Below are 14106 nucleotides of genomic sequence, written 5' to 3'. Positions count from 1 at the left end.
TAAGGTGTAAAAATACATTTTAAAAATACCTTTAATTGATATTTATGTGCAGCTTCCAGTATGGCTGGCACTAGATCATCGGTGGGCTCGCCATTATCATCGGACAATCCAGGTGGATACCAGGACAGGGCCAACACACCTACATGGTTGCAGGGAACAGAATGGATACCCTTACCAGTACCGTTTTAATAGACACGGTGGGAGCTCTGTTAAATATACTGAAGAATATTAATGTAAACCAAGTAATTCTGTATTAGGTCAGTTCAGTTTATGAAACACTAATATTCCCATCAAGCACTTGCAGTTTAGAGAGCTGGAGGGGTAGAGGAGAGAGTAGTGTTGAGGGAAAGTGGGGTGGAAGGAAGATGGGGGGTTCAGAGGAGAGGAGGAGGAATGAAGGAGTAAAGGAGAGACTGAGAGACCATGGGTGAGATCAACTGCAAGCTTTTGTTAATGATACAATTGAATCACAAAACATATTGGCAAAGGTATTCATGAAAGACTCCATATCATGTACACAGCAAACAAGAACTCAATATATCTTTAATAAAGCTAAAACAAACCTTTGTCATTGTTATGAAACTTCCAACTCTAAACTCTTCCCCACGACTTGCACAATATAACTTTGATGTGAAGGATGTGTCAGGAAGCATGTATAACACCCATAGTATATGCATTCTGAGTGATAAGTGAACCTAACATTTAGCTAGTTTTGTAAACCCCCCTTTTCTGTAGTGCATTACATGGACACAGTTTGGACTGATTTCTCTGATGTGCACCTCCACCCTCATTCCCTGTAAAGACTAAAGATTAAATCTATTTGTCACATGTCAGAAGCCACAGGGTTAATCAACCATCTGTTGGCCCAGGATAGAGAACACTTATGAGCTGCAGTTGGCGGCCTATGCCAAGTAGGAGTGATGAGTTTAAGAAAAATCTGTCACATGTACTTGGAAGCACATAGTGGAATATGTCTTTACGGTCAACAACTAACACAGTACGAGGATGTGACAAATCACAAACACAAGGAAGTCTGCAGACACTGGAAATCAAAAGTAACACACACAAAATGCTGGAGGAACTCAGCAGGTTAGGCAGAATCTATGGAAATTAATACACAGTCAACGTTTTGGGCCGACACTCTTCAGCAGGACTGGAAACTACGGGGGAAGACGCCAGAATGAAAAGATGGGGTGAGGGGAAGGAGGGTAGCTAGGTGACAGGTGAAGCCAGGTGGGTATGAAATATAAAGGGCTGGGGAGGAAGGAATCCGAAGATCTGCTGCGGGTAGCCTGCAGGTGTCACCATGTTTCTAATGCAGCATGCCCACAAGTTACTAACCCAAATCCATACGCCTTCAGAATGTAGGAAGAAACTGGAACATACAGAGGAAACCCACACAGTCATGGGGAGAACAGACAAACTCCTTACAGACAGTGGTAGGAATTGAATTCCCATCAGCAGTGCTGTAAAGTATTGTACTAACCGTTATGCTAGAATGTGGCTTCACTATCACAATATCGCACAGCTACAAGTTGTAGAGATAGTTGCCAATCTTTTCCCTCAAAATGATTCCAGGATCGCACTGCATGTCATTTGAAGAGCATTTGGTGGCTCTGGTCCTGTATTCACTAGATTTCAGAAGATTGAGGGGTGACCTCATTGAAATCTATCAAATAGTGAAAGGTCTTGATAGAATGGATGTAGAGACGATGTTTCCTATGATGGGAGGTAGTGAAAGGGGGATTGAACATCGATTTCTTAAAATTCCAGCAATGCCTCCATCCCCCTTCACCATTTCCTACTGTATAACCATATAACAATTACAGCACGGAAACAGGCCATCTCAGCCCTTCTAGTCTGTGCCGAACTCTTACTCTCACCTAGTCCCACCGACCTGCACTCAGCCGATAACCCTCCATTCCTTTCCTGTCCGTATAGCTGTCCAGTTTAACTTTAAATGACAACATCGAACCTGCCTCAACCACTTCTGCTGGAAGCTCGTTCCACACAGCTATCACTCTCTGAGTAAAGAAGTCCCCCCTCATGTTACCCCTAAACTTTTGTCCTCTAACTCTCATCTCAAATACTGTAATTGGTTTACTTATTTATTTTTTTTCTTCTTCTAGATTATGTATTCCATTGAACTGCTGCTGCTAAGTTGACAAGTTTCACGTCACATGCCAGTGATAATAAACCTGATTCTGATGGGGAAATTGAGTTGCCTGTGACAATACTCTCTGGAATTCAGAAAAATGAGAGGGGATCTCATAAAAAAAACATTTAAAATTATGAAAGAGATTGATAAGAGAGTCTGGGACCTTATTTCCACTGGTAAGCAAGAATATAACTAGTGGACATAGCCTCAAGATTTAGGGGAATAGATTTAGATCAGAGATGAGGAGAAACTGCTTTTCCCTGTGAGGAATTCTGTGCCTGGGGAAGCAATGGAGGCCAGCTCATTAAATATAATTAAAACACAGTTAAGTAGATTTCTTGCATAGCAGGTGAATTAAGGGTTATGGTGAAAAGGTAGGTAGGTGGAGCTGGCCACAGCCAAATCAGACAATCTTATTGAATGGAAGAGCAGGTCTGATGGGTCAAGATGGCCGACTCCTGTTCCTATTTCTTTTGTTCTTACAGTATGTCCACAGAAAACATTCTGTCTGAATACATAACAGCTCTCTGACCACAAGAAACTGCTGCGAGTTGTGGCCACAGCTTACAGGAACCTGCCTTGCCCTCTATGCACTCTGTCTATACTTCTTTCTACCTCAGGAAGCAGTCAGCATAATCAAAATCTCCACTCACCCATCTCCCATTGGGCAGAAATACAAAACCCTGAAAGCACATACCACCAAACTCGAGTACAGCTTCTATCCCACTGTTACCAGATTCATGTACGATAAGGTGAACCCTTGGCCTTACAATCAACCTCGTTATGATCTTTCACTTTACCATTTACCTGCACGCCACTCTTTTGGTAGCTTTTACACTTTACTCTTTTACAGCTATATAGGACCCTGGTGAGACCCCACTTGGAGCACTGTGCTCAGTTCTGGTCACCTCACTACAGGAAGAATGTGGAAACTATAGAAAGGGTGCAGAGGAGATTTACAAGGATGTTGCTTGGATTGGAGGGCATACCTTATGAGAATAGGTTGGGTGTACTTGACCTTTTCTCCTCAGAGGATGAGAGGTGACCTGATAGAGGTGTATAAGATGTTGAGGAGGATTGATCGTGTGGGTAGTCAGAAGCTTTCTCCCAGGGCTGAAATGGTTAACACGAGGGGGCATAGTTTTAAGGTGCTTGGAAATAGCTACCGAAGGGATGTCAGGGGTAAGTTTTTCACACAGAGAGTGGTGGGTGCATGGAATGCACTGCTGGCGGCAGTGATGGAAGAGGATACAATAGGGTGTTTTAAGACTCTCTTAGATAGATACATGGAGTTTAGAAAAATAGAGGGCAATGTACTAGGGAAATTCTGGGCAGTTTCAAGAGTAGGTTGTGGGCCGAAGGGCCTGCAATGTGCTGTAAATTTCTATGTTCTATGTACTCTGCACTGGGTAAAGATTTGACACTGTACATGTGACAATAATAAATCAATCCCAACACCACTGCACCTTCACTGTAACCATAACAACATGCTCTGCATTCTGTTATTGCTTTTCCCTTGTACACCATGGTTAAAAGACTATTAAGTAGTTCCCTAGTACAGTAAGTTGGATTCTTGACTTCACAATCTACCTCATTATGAACTTGCACCTTATTGTTTACCTGTGCCTGCACCTGTAGCTTTTACACTTTACTCTGCATTCTGTTATTGTTTTACTTTGTTCTACCTCAATGCACTGTGTAATGATTTGATCTGGATGAACAGTATGCAAGACACGCTTTTCACTTTATCTTGGTACATTTAACAATAGTAAACCAATTCCAATGTTCTAAAGTACAGAAATATTTGTTTTGTAATTACCTAGTTTTCTTGTGCTTAAGTACCAATTTCAATAGTTGGGCCATGCACAAAAATAATGTCAGAGCAACTTCTGCCATTTTTCAATTACTTTTCACTTAATAGGGTTTTGCCTGCAGGCTGGTCAACAGTGTTCAAAGCACAACAAATATGAATCTTTCTAGCAAGCTGTCTTTTCTCACAATATGAGCAACATTTTACCTGCCAGCTATTCAAAAAGGCAAGTGTGGGGAAAGAGAACTGATAGTTACTTTAAGTTAAAGATATATACATCAACAAATTGCTCAACTTTAACGATAAGAGTTACATTACCTATTGCTGCCGCTCGAAATTGTCTCATGTGCTCATCGAGGACTGCTGGATCCCTGGAACTGTAAGGTCCTAATTCAGGATAGAAATTGGAGCTAATGTCGTCAGGAGGATTATGCCTTCCTTTGGGATAGCTGCTTGCTATTTTAGGATCCCAGTGGGGAACTAATGGATGATTCCAGTGTATGTATTTACCATCAATCTGTTGATTTCCATACCACGAGTAATAAAATGCATGTAGATCATAATTCACTGCAGGAAGCTGGTCACGTTTTTCATCAGACATGGGACTGCGTGTCGCACGCTGCCGTCCGTCCATATTTGAATTACCAGGAAGAGGGCCACTTTCCGCTGACCTTTCAGTACTGGGGGTATTTGCTTTCCGGTTATTGACTGCAGCTCGATGTCGAATTTGTGGCAATAGTTCAAGTCCTACACCATCTATAAATCCAGCGCCCTCAGGTCTCAGGGCCTTCAAGCCCATCATAACACCAAAAACAAACAAAAGGAAGAGCAGTAAGGTGATCCACATTTTCCTCCGAAATCTAGCCATGATGACATGCTCCAAATGTTGACGATATCCACGAGTATATATTGAGTTCAAGGAAAAGTGATAGGGAAAAAGAAAATACCTCTCTTGGAGTCTCACAAGCACTTTAAGGGAGTGGTTTAGTAGGTGGACAAAAATTAGTTCTCAAACCAAGCAATTGATCAGGGAATGGAAGAGGAATTTTCTGATGATTACATTAAAAATCTGGATTTTTCTGAAAATCTAAAAAATTTATAATTTTTCTCCAAAGCCAGTTAGCAAAGAAACTAAGCAATTGTTTTGCTGTACTGAGCCACTTGACATGAAGTTCTGGTTTTTGAATAGATTATTTCCTGATCATTAGTTCCAGTACACTTAAAAACATAGTGATTATCAGTTACCTCTTACAAACCTTCTTGAAGGTTCTATGCTGGAGATTTTTAATGCTGCATTTGTTTGAATGGATGCTTAAGCTTGTGGAGGTTGAAACTGGAGAAATCGTATCTAAGTTAAAATGGCCTTTCTGCAAATGTATTTCATGGGTTTACAACCTGCAATAAAACAAAAATAGATTTCAGTTCATTTCCTCTCTTGCCCAAAAATTGAACACCTTTTCAGAATACACAGGGAATATGAATGAAATGGGCAACTGTGAATGTGAAGGGATTATGAAGGATCTGATATTGGAAGCAAAGTGGAAACTAACCACAGTAAAGGGAAGAGGAGTTAAAACAAGTACAGTGGACTCCGGTTAATTGAGCCATTGGTTAATCAGAGCAGCCGCTGATTTGGGACAATTCTTAAAGAACAAAAACTAAAGAAAACAGCGTTTAGGGCGGCAATGAAGGTCTTCCACCTCTGGAGGTATTCCGGGCTTCCTCTCAGTTTTCACTACTGTCAATCATGCAAGTCCCTTGTGGAGACTCAGGAACACCATCGCACTCAGATGTATTGCTTCCCCGTAACAATTTTGTTTTTCCAGTTGTTAGCCCTGAGCTGAACCCCAAACCTGGAGAACCGGTGGACTATTCATAGTCATGCCTCTACCCTTTGACCTGTCTGGCATGGGTGACCCTACCAAGAACCACAACATAAAGCCCTGACTCCAGCCAACGGAGCTCTCCAGGTTCTTGAAGCATGCAAGCCTCCAAACCCAGTGGCAAGGTTGTGGTCTTGTAGGATTTGGAACACTATGTCACTTAATTGAAGGAGAATGTTGCTGAACAGTTTCTAACTAGCATCAGTCACATGCACTTGTGTGATCATTACACACTAAGTGCTTAGAGTGAACAGATTTTAAGTAGCATCAGTTGAGTGTGCTTGTGTTCAAACAGGATTTTTTGTCACTGATAGGTGAGAAATAAGCAAGACAATTTAGAATTATATTGTTCACTGCACTTTTAAGCATTCAGGCTTGGAGATGCCATAAACAGCCAGGAGTGAAAATAAAATGATTTCACTACTTCAAGTTAGGAACAACAAAGAATTTGAAGATATCAAAAATCAACTTGAATGTTGCAATGAAAATGAAGATATGTAGGATGCAACTATTGATAGCATTATTTGAAGGCAGTCTATTATCTACACTAGGTGTCTGCACTGATATTCATTTACGGTCAATCAAAAGAACACAGTAGTGTACTCTGGATAAATTCATCTCTCTATAACTATTAGGAACTAATATACACTTCTATACAACTATAATAATATTGATAGTGTTCTAGTTTTTCTGAATTTCATTTAAGTACATAATTTTATATCAGTTAAACAATAGTTTATCATTTCTATATATTTTTAACTATTTTCTCTCTATCAAAGGAGGAGTAAGGCACTCCTTCCCTCCACTAGCCTGCAGATCACCCTTGGGCAAGGTGTAAACACACTGCCCAGAAGAAGGCAATGACAAACAAATTCTGTGGAAAGATTTGCCAAGAACAATCATGGTCATGGAAAGATCACCCACGTCATCAGCATGCTACGAACGAATGAACAAACTATTTCCATGAAACCTCGGATAATTGGGGCAGACACTTAATTGGGCCAAAATATCTCCCAATTAATGAGAATCCACTGTATTCTGATTAGGAGATAGGACTTTAAGTGACACAGGGAGGCCAACTGGTAGTAGATTTACATTGCATAATTTTACACAAACACTAACCTATTAACTATACAAAAGAAAAGAAATCCATTATTGCTTCTGGAAGAAACGCTAAAATGAGCAAAAATATACTTTTGATCAATAGGTGTTACAAAGATCAACAAAACTACACTTTCACTAGAAGCAACCGTACTACTTAATAATTTTGCAATAGAATAAACAGATCCACAAACTTCTGGTTAAATGTTGTGATCATTCAGTCATAGAACACTACAGCAAAAAATACTGCCCTTCAGTTCATCTAGTCTATGCTGAACTAGTTCCAGTAACCTACATCCAAACCATAGCCCTCCATACCCTACCATCCCTGTAGCTATCCAAATTTTTCTTGAACGCTGAAATCAAACTCACATCCACCACTTCCGCTACCAGCTCGTTCCACACTCTCACCATTAGCTGAGTGACAAAGTTCCCCTTAAACATTTCACCTTTCACCCTTAACTCAAGATCAACTTTGCTCAGCATATCCTTCCCAGGGTAGTACAAGTAACTTTTCATCTGGGAGCCTGGTATAAGTGAATGACAGCATAAACTCCAGCGAAAACGAGCCACTGTGGCCTGAGTGCAACTGCACCAAAGATGCATCAGAAACTGGTGGACACAACTCTGAACATCACAGAAAAAAGTCCTCACACCATTGAGCACATCTACAAAGAGATTGGACAGCAGCGCAGTTGAAGTAGAAGCGTTCACGTGCAGGTCTAGAGCAGAACTTGAAAAGCCCAGTCTCCATAAAAGAGGTACTGTCTAGTGGAGTAGGAGTGGTCTGAATCAGGCTTTGACTCAACAGGCAGAGGTGAGTTTATTTCTTTTTTTCTCATTTAATTCTTGGGAGAATAGTGGGCATGTCTGCAGGGCCAGTCTTATGTTCTGGGTGTCAGATGTGGGATTTCCAGGAGACTTCCAGAATCCCCTGTAGCCAAATCGCACCATGTTCATCGAGATACAGCTCCTTAGAGACAGTGTCAGGGAACTAGAGCTGCAGCTTGATGACCTTCAGCTTAAGGAAAGTGAGGAGGTGATAGACAGGAGCTACAGGGAGGTAATCATACAAAGCTGCAGGAGACTGTTAAGAGAGGGAACGGAAAATGTCAGAGTGGAGAGCACCCTGTGGCCATCCCCTCAACAGTAAGTACTCCATTTTGAGTACTGTTGGGGGACGGAGGGGGCGACCTACTTGGGGGAAGCAACAGTGGCCGTGCCTCTGGCAGAGTCTGGCCCTGTGACTCAGAAGGGTAGGGAAATGAGGAGTATGGCAGCAGTAACAGGGGACTCTATAATTAGGGGAACAGACAGGTGATTCTGTGTCCCCCCAAGTCCGTGGTGTTTCTGACCGTGTTCTCAATATCCTGAAAAAGGAGGGTGAGCAGCCATAAGTCTTGGTACATATTGGTACCAACGACATATGCAGAAAAAGGAAGAAGGACCTGAAAAAAAAAATACAAGGAGTTAGAAAGGAAGCTGAGAAGCAAGATCTCAAGGGTAGTAATCTCAGGACTGCTGCCTGTGCCACACGACAGTAAGGAAAGGAATAGAATGAGCTGACATGTTAACCGTTATTAATGTAATCCCAATCTCTTTGTATCATTACTATTATCGTTATGTTTATCAATTTTGAAACTTAATAAAAAGATTGAAAAAGAACGAGGTGACAGATAAATGTGCGGCTGAAGGATTGGAGCAGGGGGCAGGGATTCAGATTTTTGAATCATTGGGACCTCTTGTGGGGCAGGTGAGACCTGTACAAAAGGGGCAGGTTGCACTTGAATCCAAGGGGGACCAATATTCTTGCAGGCAGGTTTACTCGAGCTGTTGGGAGTGGCTTAAACTAATATGACAGGGGGATAGAGCTGAGGATGAGCTAGCAGGTTTACAAGCAGATGATGGGTGTAACATGAACGTAAGGAAGGACAAGCCAATGATTGGGTACAAATGTAGACAGAGCTGAGTTAACTTATACCACAGAGGCAAAATTCATAAGGGCCAAAAATGCAAGTGTGAAGGTGCTGTATTTAAATGCACGTAGTATTCGGAATAAAGTGGACAAACCTGTGGCGCAATATCACGTTGTGGGCATCACTGAGTCGAGGCTGAAAGAAGGTCATAGTCGGGAGTTTAACATCAAAGGATATACTTTGTATCAAAAGGACAGGCTGGAAGGCATAGGTGGTGGTGTGGCTCTGTTGATAGGAGATAGAATTACATCTTTAGAAAGAGGTGACACAGGGTCAGAGAGTGTTGAATCTTTATGGATGGAGTTAAGAACCTGCTAGGGCAAAAAAAAGCATTATGGGAATCATACATAGGCCTCCAAATAGCAGCCAAGATGTGGGGTTAAGATTGCAAAGGAACTGGAAAAAGCATGTACTAAGACTAACACCACAACTGTAATGGAGGACTTCAATATGCAACGGAATTGGGAAAATGAGTTTGGTGTCAGATCACAAGAGAGGGAATTTGTTGAATGCCTACGAGATGGATTTTTAGAGCAGCTTGTGCTTCAGCCTACTCGGAGAAAGGCCATCTTAGATTGGGTGTTGTGTAATAACCCAGATCTTATTAGGGAGTTTAATGCAAAGGAACATTATATGATTGAATTTATACTGCAATCTGAGAGGGAGAAGCACAAGTCACATGTATCAGTATCACAATTATTGTCAAGGGAATTACAGGCACGAGAGAGGAGCTTGTCCAGGTGAATTGGAAAGGGATACTGATGGGAATGATGGCAGAGGAGAGATGGCTAAAGTTTCTGAAAATAGTTTACAAAGCGCAGGAGTAGTAGTTCTCAAATGGCAGGGCCAGGCAAACATGGCTGATAAGGGAAGTTGAGGACGGCATAAAAGCCAAGGAAAGGTAGCAAAAGTGAGTGGGAAGTTGAGTGATTGGGAAGTTTTTAGCCAATATTATAAAGCAGGATACTAAAAGTTTATTCAGTTATATAAAGAGAAAAAGGGAAGTGAGAGTTGATATCGTATCACTGGAAAATGATGCTGGTGATGTACTAATGGGGGACAAGAAATGGCACAAGTACTTGGCATCAGCTTCACTATGGAAGACACTAGCAGTGTGTCAGAGATCCTTGAGTGTCAGGAATGAGTGCTATTGCTATTACAAAGGAAAAAGTGCTACGCAAACTCAAAGGTGGATAAGTCACCTAGACCAGATTGACTACATCCCAGAGTTCTGAAAGAGGTTGCTGAAGAGACAGCAGGTGCATTGGTTATGATCTTCCATTTGATTCTGGCATCGTTCCAGAGGACTGGAAAATTGCAAATGTCACTCCACTCCTTAAGAAGGGAGGAAGGCAAAAGAAAGAAAACTACAGGCTAGTTAGCCTAATCTCAGTGGTTGGGAAAGTGCTGGAGTCCATTTTTAAGGATAAGGTTTCAGGATAATTGGAGACAAATAATAAAATAAGACACAGTCAGCATGGTTTCTGCAAAGAAAAATCTTGCCCAACAAATCTGTTAAAGATTTCTTCAAGGAAGTAACAAGCAGGGTGGACAAAGGAGAGGCAGTGGATGTCATTTACTTGGATTTTAAGGTGGTGTCTGATAAGGTGCCATACATGAGGCTGTTTAACAAGATTAAAATCCCATGGCATTACAGCAAAAATACTGGCATGGACAGATGAATTGACAGACAGGAGGCAGTGAGTGAGAATAAAGGCTGCCTTTTCTGGTTGGCTGCCAGTGACTAGTGGTGTTCCTCAGGGGGTTGGTATTAGGACTGCTACTTTTCACATTGTTTCTCAATGATTTAGATAATGGAATTGATGCAAAGTTTGCAGATGATTCGAAGATAGGTGGAAGGGTAGTTAGTGCTGAGGAAGCAATGAGATTGCAGCAGGACTTGAAATTGGAAGAGTGGGCAAAAAAGTGGCAGATAGAATACAGTGTTGGGAAATGTACAATAACACATTTAGGTAAAAGGAACAATAGAGGTGCAAAGGGACTTCGAAGACCTTGTGTAAGACTGCCAGAAGGTTAACTTACAGGTTGAGTCTATGGTAAAGGCGGCAAAAAATACAATGTTGGTATTCATTTCAAGGGGAATAGAATGCAAAAACAAGCAGACAATGCCGAGGCTTTATAAGACACTGGTCAGGCTGCACTTGCAGTACTGTCAACAGTTTTGGGCCCAGAAAGGATGTGGTGTCATTGGAGAGAATTCAGAGGAGGTTCACGAGGATGATTCCAGGAATGCTGGGGTTAACATATGAGGAGCTTTGGGCCTGTACAAACTAGAATTTAGAAGACTCTCATTGAAACCTACTAAATGATGAAAGAACTATCTAAGGTGGATGTAGAGAGGATGTTTTCTATGGTGGTGGTGTCCAAACTAGAGGACATAGCCTGAAAATTGAGGGGTGACTCTTTAGAACAGAGGCAAGGAGAATTATTTTTAGCCAGAGTAGTGAATCTGTGGAGTGCTCTGCCACAGACAGCTGAGGAGGCTAAAACTATGGATATATTTGATTTATGGATATATTTAAAATTGATAGTTTCCTGATCTGTCAGGGCATTAAAGGTTATGGCAAGAAGGCAAATGTATGGGGTTAGAAACATAGAAAACCTACAGCACAACACAGCCCCTCCGGCCCACAAAGCTGTGCCGAGCATGTCCTTACCTTAGAACTACCTAGGTTTACCCATAGCCCTCTATTTTTCAAAGCTCCATGTACCTGTCCAGGAGTCTTTCCACCTCCACCACCACCACTGGCAGCCCATTCCATGCACTCACCAATCTCTTTGTGAAAAACTTACCCCTGACATCTCGTCTGTACCTACTTCCAAGAACCTTAAAATTATGCCCTCTCGTGCTAGCCATTTCAGCCCTGGGAAAAAGCCTCTGATTATCCACACGATCAATGCCTCTCGTTATCTTGTACACCTCTATCAGGTCACCCCTCATCCTCCGTCGCTCCATGGAGAAAAGGCCGAGTTCACTCAACCTATTCTCAAAAGGCTCCCCAATCCAGGCAACGATCCGGTGTTGAGTGGGATCCAGGATCAATCACGATGGAATGATGGAGAAGACTCGGTAGACTGAATAGCCTAATTCTGCTCCTTTGTCTTATGGTCCTATGGTCTAAGGAGTGTTGCCACAAGAAGGCAGCATCCATCATCAAGAACTCCCACCATCCAGGCGAGGCTCTCTTCTTGCTACGGGGGGTAGAGAAGCATTAAGTTCCACACCACCATGTTCAGCAATATCCTACAATCATTAGCTCCTGAACCAGAGTAGATATCTTCACTCACCTCAACCCTGAACTGATTCCACAACTTATAGACTCAATTTCAAGGACTTTAAATAAGAACATAATACATCATGGCTGATCCATTTCCCTCTCAGCCCATCTCATACAGCTCATTCTCTCAGTTTGGACGTAGGTGCCACTGGGAAAAAAGCAATTACTTCCCACCCAGAGTTCTCTTTAAGAGCCTCATAGTTCTATACCTACTGGAACATTCGCTCTGGTGGAGGTCTACTATAAAAACAGGTTCCAGTTCCATAATGTTGCAATACCATAACAGCTTAGCGCTATTCCTGAAGCAGAAACCTGTGCTCAATTTGTGCTGGTTGCTCGAAAAGTGTCTGTACATTTTCCCAGTGACTGTGTGGGTCTCCTCCCACACCCAGACATACAGGTCGGTAGGTTAACTGGTCACCAAGTGTAACTGGCCAGTGTGGGCTTGTTAGGCTGGAAGGGCATATTACTGTGCTGTATGTCTGAATAAAACAAAAATAAACTTAACAAGGCAAGAATGAATAACAAAATATTGCCAAGCTAGTTCAGCATGTGATCAGAAAGGGAACATGCAAGACGAGGATGAGCGATACATCCTCAATCTTCTTGGTGGCAGATGCTGTAGCTACTGTCCAACTTGGGTGGAAGGAATGAAAGCTTTGGGTCTTCCGGTAAGATGGTGATGCATTCGATCGCAGCAGCTCCTATGGGGCCAACCAAAGGTGTTATAGTCTTTTTAATATATTTTACAATCTCAAGACTCTGTTGGATATTAAGAACTTAAAGTACCGCAGGTCTACCCCATTAACCAGTTACTCGTTAGTGGAGAAATTGAACAAGCTGAACTTGGTGCACAAAGGAGGTGTGCAATGCAATAGTGACTTTTCTTGTGATCGCAAGATCCTGTTGGACAATGTTAATGTGGAGTACTGCAGGTCCAATACACTGATTATTGGCAGACGGCAGGGGAGCTATGCGACCTCGGTCGTAGCGAGGACTATGCCTCAGGCTTCAGTGTTGCCTTTTTACGGTGACCCAGGAGAGAGGCATCACAGCCGGTGTGTTGCACCGGAGGCTGTGTGGAGTGGTGACCAAGCTGGGGATCAGAGCTTCCCCCCCCCCCCCGGTGTTTGCTCAGCAGAAGACAAGCTGTATTGTATTCAACTGCAGGCTGCTGCAATGTTTATGGACTCAGGGACTTGGACTATATTTTTTTTAGTGTGGATGTATTGTACTGATATCTTACACGTTTTTGCTATCTTATATGTGCCTTGTACTGCATGTGACTGTTGGTACTGTGTTTTGCACCTTTGCCCGGGAATAACACCATTTCGTTTGGCTGTATTCGTGGGTTCATGTATGTACGTTGAATGACAATTAAACTTCAACATGAACGAGCTGCCATTCAAGCAAACTGCTTTACCATGAATGAGGGTGGATTCCCTTCATGGGGAATGCCTGGGCATGAATTTTTTTTTAATGTAGGGAGACTGATGCCCGGGCAGCCACCACATGGTACTTGACAGATTGGGGCCAGAGTCCAGTGGTATGGAATGCAAGGTGGTCTTCCTCTGCCTTCACTTCCACCAGCTCCACCACTGAGGTCGCAGTTGGATCGCTCTTTGTCTGGAATCTTCCCCCTTGAACTTACCACCATGGGTGACCCTACCAGGAGCTAAGCTCCAGACAGCATCGCTTTCAGGAACTCAAAAGCTTCTCAAGGTGATCATCCTCGGAGAAGACCATGGATGAAATCAAGCCTCTCAATCTTTCCCAGGACTGTTGTTTGAGGATTTGAGCCTCTTGCTGCAAGACACCCAGCCACAGATCTCCATTTGTAGACACAGTAATTATCATCAATGGTTTCCATTGTTCATCT

At 42.5% G+C, this 14106-nt stretch overlaps 1 protein-coding gene across 4 annotated transcripts in view; it reads right to left on the bottom strand.

The window, feature by feature from the left end:
* Window positions 1-14106, bottom strand: part of LOC140194165 (glycoprotein endo-alpha-1,2-mannosidase-like) — a 47180-nt gene that overhangs the window by 30370 nt on the left and 2704 nt on the right. For 3 of the 4 annotated variants that reach the window (XM_072251668.1, XM_072251665.1, XM_072251667.1), the window contains exons 2-3: window positions 4287-5363; window positions 30-139 (exon numbers count right to left, since the gene is read on the bottom strand). In XM_072251668.1, the coding sequence (XP_072107769.1) occupies window positions 30-139; window positions 4287-4836 (660 nt within the window). In that variant the 5' untranslated portion in view covers window positions 4837-5363. Of the gene's footprint in view, window positions 1-29; window positions 140-4286; window positions 5364-9022; window positions 9154-14106 lie in introns of all 4 variants that reach the window. The other variant, XM_072251666.1, reaches the window with a different exon arrangement.

Source organism: Mobula birostris, chromosome 2 (genome assembly GCF_030028105.1).
Source record: "Mobula birostris isolate sMobBir1 chromosome 2, sMobBir1.hap1, whole genome shotgun sequence".
Lineage (NCBI taxonomy): Eukaryota > Metazoa > Chordata > Chondrichthyes > Myliobatiformes > Myliobatidae > Mobula > Mobula birostris.
Note: the sequence above shows the minus strand (reverse complement) of the source record. Positions and strands in the feature narration are given on the sequence as shown.